This window comes from Microcaecilia unicolor, chromosome 3, assembly GCF_901765095.1.
Source record: "Microcaecilia unicolor chromosome 3, aMicUni1.1, whole genome shotgun sequence".
NCBI lineage: Eukaryota > Metazoa > Chordata > Amphibia > Gymnophiona > Siphonopidae > Microcaecilia > Microcaecilia unicolor.
This window is the reverse complement of record NC_044033.1, coordinates 279,815,188-279,825,639: the sequence shown is the minus strand read 5'-3', so window position 1 is coordinate 279,825,639 and position 10,452 is coordinate 279,815,188. Positions and strand designations below refer to the sequence as shown.

The 10,452-nt window shown below is 40.6% G+C and overlaps 1 protein-coding gene across 1 annotated transcript in view; it reads left to right on the top strand.

The window, feature by feature from the left end:
* Window positions 1–289: 289 nt before the first annotated feature.
* The window catches only part of LOC115465048 (putative methyltransferase DDB_G0268948), a 74,680-nt gene continuing 64,517 nt past the window's right edge, over window positions 290–10,452 (top strand). The window contains exon 1 of the mRNA XM_030195451.1: window positions 290–462. Coding sequence (XP_030051311.1) covers window positions 352–462 — 111 coding nt within the window. The 5' untranslated portion in view covers window positions 290–351. The remainder of the gene's footprint in view (window positions 463–10,452) is intronic.

The following is a 10,452-nucleotide window of genomic DNA, read 5'->3' as shown; positions in this document are numbered from 1 at the left end:
GACTCCACTTCCAGCACTGTTCAGATTGTGCCAGGGTAGTCAGAACCAATCAATATTCAACAGCACAACCCAGTTTAGTGCTGCTGAAGAGTGACAGCTGACCCACTCAGTAGTGGGCAGGAGCCTGTCTTGCTTGCTCAAACCATGCTGAATATAGACCCCCAAAAGTCAAAGAATAGTTAGAGCCACTAGAGGTCTCTGGAGTTCCTAAGGGAGTAGAATCCTTAGGTTCACAACATAAATATTTGCCAGGTGTTGTCAGATACAACCCAGCACACATAGTATAAAAGAGTCTGCTTGAAAGACAACACTAAATATTCTTTATCCTTTTGAGAGAGAGAGCATCTCATCATGGCTAACCGATATTTTGATGAGAAAGACCATTCAACATTGTATCAGAAATACATGTTTTCTCCACCTGAAAGTATTCAGGAGATGATCTACTCCTACCTGAAGGAAAAGGTAAGAAGGAAGAATGGGAAATGCTTCACTAGAGGTACAAACAAAACCTAGGACAGGACAAAATACAGCCATACTGACTGATATTCCTTTAAATCAGTTATGTATGATGTTGAAGAGCCTTGAGCTTAAGTTCAGATGAAATATGTTAAAACCTTAAAATGATTGGCTTGTTTAAAATAGGTTATAAGTATTTGAACTAGCAAGTACTTGTTTATATTTTGAAAAGACTGTGTGATGTGTTTTATTCCTTCTGAGCCTAATTTTTAATGAGTCTCTTGCAAGGTAATGAGATTTCCCTGGATAGAATCCATCCCTCTCATTGCAAGTAAATGTGCTTTCTGCTGCATTAAAAGGAGACTTCTTAAATGTTTTTTTTTTTTTTTTAATCTGTTGGCCAACTAGAAACGGAGGGCATCTCCTCCAGATATTTTTCAGGGTTTCATTTGAGTCCTGGGCAACTGATCTATTGATATTGATTAAAAAAAAAAGTTTGGCAATAAAATTATATTAAAGTGCTTTTAAAACCTGATTTTGTTCCTAGTGTTTTTCCTTAATTTGGCTCTACTGATGCAGATGGGTGAGCTCACTGTTTGGGACCTAGTTCCTTGTTATTCCTCTTTTTTTTTTTTTTTTTTTTAAATGGGTACTATAATTTGAAATAATATTAATCTCCTCATGTGGTGTTTCATTGTGTGCTGTTAGTTCTCCAAGTTCATGGTTTTTATTGTCTTATTGCTTTGTGATTTAATGTGTTTTTTCTTATCAAGCACACAGCCAAACACCAGCCTATTTCAGGATGTGAAAGAAACAAAAGCATTAGGGTGTGCATAAGACATGTTTCATTTCAGGAATTTTTTATTAGTTTGATCAAATTTTGAGTGAGTTTTGTTGTGTTATTCTCAAATGGCATGCATTGTCTGTTTTTATGTTTAAATCTGTTTATTGACTGAGAAAGCAATACAAACAAAGCTTAAAACTTTAACATGACACTATTCAAGTACATGTCTGTTTTTATTAAAAAAAAATAAAAGAGATGATTAAAAAATCCTTTTATTTTTTAACCAATCATTTGTTTGTTACATTTTTCATTTTGATTCAAAATGAATTCACATCCCTATAAATCATATTATCAGTATGTCTTGAAAAATAGGTAATCTTATCTACCAGTGGCTCCAGACTTCAGTGGAGAGTGGACAGCCCTACCCCATTGACATGGAAAATTACTTGGAGATAATATCATTAGTTAACCTTGTTGTTTTGGAGTTGGTGGAAAGCAATTTTATCTGATCTACAGTTTGTCCTGAAACCCCCAAACTAATCTAAACTCTGAGATGTAATCAGAAGCCTTCTCTGCATCTACATGTAATACCCTATTATATGGGTATTACTAAGAGATAAGGAGATGGGATTTTTCCAGAGGGGAGGGAGGTTCCCGCCAGAGTGCTGGAGTGTGAGAATGTATGGTTTGCCCAGGGGATGGGTTGGCAGAGAAGTTGCAGAAATAAAGCGGTTTCCCTTTAGTGAGTGACAACAGGGGTGGAATATGGGAAAATGATAAAAGAGATTGGAGTGAGGTACACAAGGTCTTTAGTTACCTGTAACCCCACAAGGACCCTTGGAAGTATTAGAGAACCCTGGAGTGAGAAAAATGCAGTCTGAACAAAGAAGTAATTGCTGCTCCTATGTGGCAACTGAGAAGGAGATAGAGAATTCAGGTGGATAAGGGGAATCCAGCCTGGAAGCAGGACCAGAGCAGGGGAAGCCTGTTCAAGGCTGCAGTGTATCCCTGCGAGCAGTGGTATGCTGGAGCCGGTTTGTACTGGCTCACAAGAGCCAGTTGTTCGTTGTTGTACGTTTTTGTTTTTGTTTTTTTTTAATTTGTGAGCCAGTTATACCAGATCAGCTGGTACAGGAGCAATACTCCTATGCTCCTGCGCCATGCAGTTTCCACTCTCAGTAGAAAAAGTGACTACCGTACGTTTCAGCGGCAGTCTCACGAGATTGCCATGGGATCTCATAGCAGTTATTTTCCGTTCGGAGACTGGATGGGCTGGAGTGTAGGAAGATCACTCCTGCCCCAGCAGACCACTGGACCACCAGAGCTGCATAAGGTAGTCCTGGGGGGGAGGGGGGGGGGTTGATAAACTTGCTGCACGACAGCATGAGGGAGAGACAGGGGACAAGTTGCATGGATGAGATGAGGGAGAAATGCAGCACATAGAAGGGGGTGGAGAGGAGAGGGGGATATGTTGCTCATGGATGGGAGGGAAAAGAAAGGGGAATATGCTGCTCATGTAAGTTTGCTTTTTTGGAAATATATATCTTTTTAAAAATTTTATATTTAGCGGAGTATAGAAGAAAATGCTCTTCTGTTACTTTTTTACCAGTATTTTCACTGTGTATAGAATCTGGCTTTCTTGGGGAGGGGGGGGGGGGGAGGGTCTCCAGTTTGTCTGCATGTTTTTTGTGGCCCCCTGTTTTATATTAGTGAGGTTGAGGGTCTGTCATGTTCTGCATGTGTGACTGGGTGAAAGATTCTGCTGGCATGTAGTGTCTGTGTGTAAGAATTTGTAACAGCGCAGCTTGTTCCAGTTTCCCAGTAGTGGGTATATTGGTATATAGTGTGAGAAATAATCTGATAGTAAATCATATGTCAGATTTAATGTCAATAAATTTATTGTGAAAAGAATTAGCAGATTGGAATGAATAGCAAACATAGGTTGGCTACAGATACAAGAGTGCAGCAAAAATCAACCAAAGCATTCTGTGAAAATCAATTGGACATTTGGAATTTACAGTAAAGAATTTTGTATGTCTTAATATTATTTGTGAATTGGTTGCTGTCTGCACATATCTTTTGCACCAATTGAATATACAGTTACTTACATATCTACGGGTGTTTATTTAATTTTTATTTTGAGAGAGAGCCTATTAAACATTTACTGGTACACTACTGGAAGGACAGCCTCAAGGATCTGTGCCTGAAGGAGTTGGATTGAAATAAAGTATAAGAGGAGCAGCCTTGGGGTTATTGCTGGCCCAACAGGATGGGTAAAGGACAGGAGTCTGTGTAAATATGTACAGCACTGGAGTGCCCAAAGAGTAAAGAAGAAGGGATAAGATTATCACAAATAGTCTTGGATTGAACAGTGTACATAAAGATGTTTGAAGTGTTTTACCTGCTGGTTGCAGAAGTTCCAGTAAAGTTACTGTGTATTCTATAAAACTCTGGAGTGCATTTTTGGTGAGACTCTAAAGTACCACTATAAACTTTCTCTTGAGCTCCCAGGATGTCTATTCCGGACAACTGACCCACTCCCAAGCTTGTTTGATGGAGACACTGACTGTATGAACGGTGAACTGAGTGGAGAAAGAATAGAGTACTGGGGGGAAAAATAAAGTTTTCCCTGAGTCCCAGGTAGGGCTGGTGGTTTTGGATCTGACGAGAGCTGAGCTAGTGCGTGAGCACTGAGACCTGGGCTACATACACTAATCCGTACAGTGTTAATTTGGATTGATTCTGAGATTCACTTCAGGGGACCACAAACATTGGAGACCCCCCTTTCCCCCCCCCCCCCCCACACAAAGCTAGACTGTAAAAGAGAAACAAAAATGCATTTTCTCTTGAATTCTACAAACTAAAAAGAATAGAAAAGATGTGCATTGCCCAAGGTAGATACATTCCAATCCTTACAAAGTATTAAATACATTTTTGTCTTTCTTACCACTATTTTGTGGGCATTTTATTTTTCTAATTGGGATTGTCCCAGTCACTTTCCACTTTTGTTTATTTTTTATTTTTCCAGTTTTTCCTTTCCATTTCTTCTCTCTCCTCCTGTCTTCTTCCTTTTCTTCATCTGACACTTGATACTGCCTTTTATATTTTTTTCTCCATTCAGATCTTATCCCTTCACTCTCCCTCTCTCCAGTCCTCAGTCTCCCCCTTTTTTTTAACTAATCACCTACCCCCTTTTAATCTCCTATTCTCATTCCATCCAAACCTTCCTATTCTCCTTTCTCTCATCTTTCCCAGCCTATTGTCTGTCTTTAACTGAATCCATTATCATCTACTCTGATCTTTTGCATTTACAACCTCCCAAGCTCTCATTTACATTCCTCTGACTTACTCCCTCAGCAGCCCCAGATAATCCCTATTACTTAACTCCCCCAACATCTAGGGCTTTTCTTATATGTCTTATCCCCTACCCAGCTTTCTATTGCTCCTTTTCTAAATTCTTCCAAGTCCTATTTCCACTTTGTCTGGCCCTCCACAGTTCCATCTCTTTACACTGCCTCTCAATCTCTGGAAGCCCTAGGAAGATATTCTTTCCTACTTGTTGCCTCCTCCTTTCCATTAGACAATCTTCCCTCCCCCTTTCTCTCCTACTCACCTGGGATAGGCTCTTTTCTCCACCTTTCCACCATCTCCCTCTCTCTCATCACCAACCTGGACCTCAGTTAACTACAGGGCACAGATGTGTTGGCAGCAGAAGTCAGGTTTAAAGAAAAGTCATCTCTTGTTGTTGGGAGATCAGTCTTGTGATCAGAGCTGTAAGATTTTGCACTTTGTTTGTTTAAAAAAAAATGACTGATCCTATGGCAGCAGGAAATGCTCTCATTAAACACCTCTCCTGCTGTCAAGTTCAAAATAAGCAAAACAGCAACAGTGAGCCATTGACTCAGGCAGGGATATATGGCTATCCCAGGCCTGATTCAATGGCTGAAATTTGGGTGTGAAAGGGGTGGCACTTGCTGCTCCATACCACCCTGCAATGATACCTATGGCCATAATAGGTGGAGGTAAGACATCCCACATCACTACTACTGACTATGCTGGATGTATTGTAGGCCAGTTCTAGTTGCTGATGGTGGTGCTAGCTGAAGGCTGCTGGTTATCAGTGCTGATTGCACAGTGTTTAGGCTAGCACTAGGTGGAGATGACAAGATGAAATGTGTTTATCTGAAGGCCAAGGCATTTTGTGCCTGATGGCACAGATATCTGCATGGGATACAGACTTACAAAGCCATAATTTATTTAACAGTAGACTGGGTGGAACATGATGCTAGATAAGGCCAATGCTTACTGAAGCTTCCAAAAGTTAAAAGTCAATGATTAGTGAAGTAGATCATTGTATAAAGGTCAGAGATCATAGCAGCTGCTCATCAGGTTTAGGCTAACAATAATTGATGACTATATTGAAAGCTATGCTGGAGGATGGTCTGTGCTTGGGGTGGGTGAGGTGTGTTGTGGTAAGTGATGGCCGATAAAGACCCGACGGTCTATCCAGTCTGCCCAACAGTCACATTCATTATTAATTCAAGATTAACTCAACAATGAATGTGATATATACTTGATCATGGTCTTTCTTTGATGTTTCTGGGACATAGACAATAGAAGTCTGCCTGGCTTTGTCCTTATGGTCTAACTGGAGTTGCCGTCAAAGCCCACTCCAACCTATCCGAATCCATCCTGTCATTTGCGGGACACACACTGTAAGAGTCTGCCCGGCACTATTCTCACATTTCAAGTTAAAGGAGTTTCTGCCAAAGCTCCATCCTCCCCTTCCTAAACCAGATTACAACATACGGGACTCAAACTGTACAAGCAAGCCCAGCACCAGCCTTAGTTGACAGAGCCAGAGTTGTTGTCTAAGCACCACCTGCCATGCAAACACATATGCAACCCTTTAAGTTTTGTTCTTTATACCATTCATTTTCTAATTAGAAATCCCGTGTTCATCCCACACCTTTTTAGAATTCCGCCATTTTTTTTCTCCACCACCTCCCTCAGGAGGGCATTCCAGGTATCACCACCCTCTCCATGAAAGAATTTTCTGACATCACTCCTAAGTCTATCACCTTTCAACCTCAATTCACGTACTCTAGTTTTCCCATTCCCATTTTCCTTTCTCTAGAAAATATTTGTTTCTATATTAATACCTTTCAAGTATTTAAACGTCTCTATCATCTCCCCTGTCCCTCTTCTCTAGAGTATACATATTCAGGTCTTCCAGTCTCTTCTCATACATCTTTTGACATATGCCCCATATCATTTTTGTCACCTTCCTCTGGACCACTTCAAGTCTTCTTACATCTGTAGGAAGACATGGCTTCCAAAACTGAACACAATATTCCAGGTGGGGTCTCAGTCTCACCAATGACCTGTACAGGGGCATCAACACAACCTTTCTTCTGCTGGTTACACCTCTCTCTATAGCCTAGCATCTTTCTGGCTATGGCCACCACCTTGTCACACTGTTTCGATTCCTTCAGATCCTCAGTTACTATCACTTCAAGATCTCTCTCCCTGTCTGTGCATATCAGTCTCTCACTGCCTAACACGTATGTCTCTCTTGGATTTCTACTTCCTAAGTGCATCACTTTGCACTTCTTTGCATTGAATTTTAATTAGCGTTCTTCTAACTTTTGCAGATCCTTTTTTCATGTTTTTCACTCCCTCCAGGGTTTCCACTCTGTTACAAATCTTGGTATCATCCACAAAAAGGCAAAACTTGCCTTCTAACCCTTTGGCATTGTCGCTCACAAATACTGTATATTGAATGGAATTGGCCCCATCACCAGAATTGGCGTCGTTGATGTTGATACGTTGAAACCCTCTGCTCAGTGTGCAGCGGTGGCTAAGAAAGCAAATAGAATGCTAGGTATTATTAGAAACAGAATGGAAAACAAAAATGAGGACATTATAATGCCTTTGTATCACTCCATGGTGCGACCACACCTCAAATATTATGTTCAATTCTGGTTGCTGCATCTCAAAGATATAGTGGAATTAGAAAAGGTACAGAGAACGGCGACAAAAATGATAAAGGAGATGGGAAGATTTCCCTATGAGGAAAGGCTGAAGCGGCTATGACTCTTCAGCTTAGGGAAAAGACGGCTGAGGGGAGAGATAGAGGCCTATAAAATAATGAGTGGAGTGGAATGGGTAGACGTGAATCGATTGTTTACTCTTTCCAAAAATACTAGGACTAGGGGGCACCCAATGAAGCTACAAAGTAGTAAATTTAAAATAAATTGGAGAAATTCTTCATGCAACGTGTAATTAAACTCTGGAATTTGTTGCCAGAGAATGTAGTAAAAGCAGTTAGCTTAGCAGGGTTTTAAAAAGGTTTGGATGACTTCCTAAAGGAAAAGTCCATAGAACATGGACTTGGGGAAAATTCACTGCATATTTCTAGGATAAGCAGCATAAAATGTATTATACTTTTTTGGGGATCTTGTCAGATACTTGTGATCTGGATTGGCCACTGTTAGAAACAGGATGCTGGGCTTGATGGACTAAGCCTCAAGCAGGAACTGCAGGACCTAGTTATCTGTTAATGCTATGGTACAAAGTTCAAGTTTTAAAACTAGGGGGAAAAGAGTATGGAAATTAGTTGATAAAGTTTGCTTTTTTATATTTTTATTCTGCCTATCAACCTACAATTCCTCCTTTAAACCCCAATCTTTAAGAGGGTCTTTTTACTAAGGTGTGCTAAAATTGTGGGTGTGCTAAACGTTAAGAGACACCAATGCATTTCGATGGGCATCTCTAACGTTTAGCGTGCCCACAATTTTAGCGCACGCTAAAAACGTGAGCGCACCTTAGTAAGAGATGCCCTAAGTTACCAAAGCACAAAGCAAAATAGTGTTCATTTACCAGAGAAATGTCCTCTTTTCTTAGAAGATGTTCCCAGTTCAATTTTTGTCTGCATATTTTTATTTCTAATTTGTGATTCCTTGTCTGTATTGGGGGGTCTGTTGGTGTGATTATAATGGCAGATGAGAAGAGGGAATTGGTGGGGGGAGAACTTTTTTATTTCCTTCTCTGGGCCCCAGCATGGCTAGCACCAGCCCTAACCCTGCTGTTAGTTGGTGGGGATCCCCAAGTCCCACCAGCTGCTAATCAGAACTCCCTTCTAAGCATGGCAGACAAGGCAGCAGCATCCTTGAGCCACCGATAACCAGCATTGGTGGCTCAAGGAGTTGCTGTTGCCTGCCAATCTTGGTAAAAGGGAGTTCTGGTTATCTTCAGAGGAAGTCTTCAGCTGACGGAGCTTGGGGATCCTCATCAGTTAAAGTATTTATATTTTGAGGTGGGAGGTGCTGGGGTGGGGGAGGCATAGAGAAAATTTTGTGCTCACCCAAAATTGGCTGTCTGGCTATGCCACTGGTACAAGGGAGGTTCAGAGACTGGTGGGAACAGGGTAGGGAGAAGTATTTGGGTCAAACTGGGAAGTGTGTGTGTGTGTGTGTGTGTGTGTGTGTGTGCATGAATTCACTACCACGCCAGAGGAACACTCCTTGAAAAGGGTGGGAAACTAAATTTCAATATGCCCTTGAAAAGATAGCTGTGTTTTGACAGGAAAACAGTGAAAGCCAAATGGCAGACACTGCCTAGATTAAAAGAAACAACTAATCAAAAACATCAACCTAAACAAATTGATCGGAAAAGAAAAGTTAGTGCTTGCTAGGTAGGGATCCAGTCTCCACATATTCTGATTTTTAAGGGAGTATTAAACTCAATGTCAATGCCACCCTTTCTCTTACATCCCTCAGCAAAACACCCCAGTTGCACTCAGCCATTCTCACCTTGCTTTTTTCAATTACAAAGTACTACCCTATCGCTGAGTAATTCCAGTGGGGACAGCTAGTACCCAATAAAAGGGATGATTATTATTTTTTTCTTCAAAGAAAAGATTTGTAGTGAAGAATCTTGGAAAAGAAAATAATTGAGCGAATGGAGTTTTTGACTACAAAGTTTGAAAAGAATGTGAGACAGTGACAGTCAAAGCATAACAGAACTGAAGAAGGATGCAACTCTCCTAATAATGAATTTAGGGGAAAACAAATATGCATAGATGGATAATATAGTCAGGGATTCTTTATTTAGTAATCCATAGATATGTTTCCTCATATAGGAAGGCTCTGTTTCTCCTGTAAATAAAATAGCACACAGATAAAGATGGATTTGAAGTGTACAAGATAGATGAATAAATGAACTCAAGAGAGCTAGAAGAATCAGAAAGACATTTAAACATCAGACGGAGTTATTTAAACATATGCAACACATACGCACCTGATGAAGACATAGTGCTGATTAAATCAGAAAGAAAACATATTTTAACTTTAATTAGAACCAGAATTAAATACTTATCCAAAACTTGATGAATACAGATTGTGTCAAATGTGTAGAAATCTTTAAATAGTTCTAGCAGAATATATTAAAACGGGATCCAGTCTAGCATATAGAAGAAGGGATTTTAAATATAAGACCATTTAATGGAAAGATTTTAAATATTTATTTATTTAAATGTTCTAAGTTTAATTTTAAATTTAATAGCAGTGCAATAAACATTGCACATTATTAAAGGTGTTATTTATTTTTCGTAACTGAAAATCTTGTAATATCTGATTCCTTGCACTTAATATTTCCTAACTAGGGGGTCCTTTTACTAAGCTGCGGGGAAACAGGGTAGTGGTGGTGCAGGCCATTTTTCCCCACACTCCAGGGCCCTTTTTACCACAGTGGGTAAAAAGCCCCTCTTCGCCACAAAATGGGCCTTACAGTAAGATTGCTTTTTACCACATGGCCATGTTGGGGGGAGCACTTACCGCAACCCATTGAGGTGGTGGTTAGGGATCCCATGGTAACTGGGCAGTGCACAGTGATGCCCGATTACCGCTGGGTTAGCGCTGTGCTAAAAAAGGTTTTTCTGTTGTGCTGGAAATGACATGCACTTGAGGTGGAACTGCTGCAAGTAGCCATGGTGGGCTGGTGGTAGTTCCAAATTAGTGTGCATTAAGCCTGCGTTAGCCTTACTGATACTTTGTGAAAGGGCCCCTAGGTTTCCCTGAGCACATTCTAAGTTCAGAGGTGGTTAGTGTTTTCTTTGTCCCACCTTGCCACAGGAACAGGGTAAAGTAAGACTGAGGTGTTTTTCCCAGCAGAGTAAGGCAACACAGTGGCGTAGCCACAGGTGGGCCTGG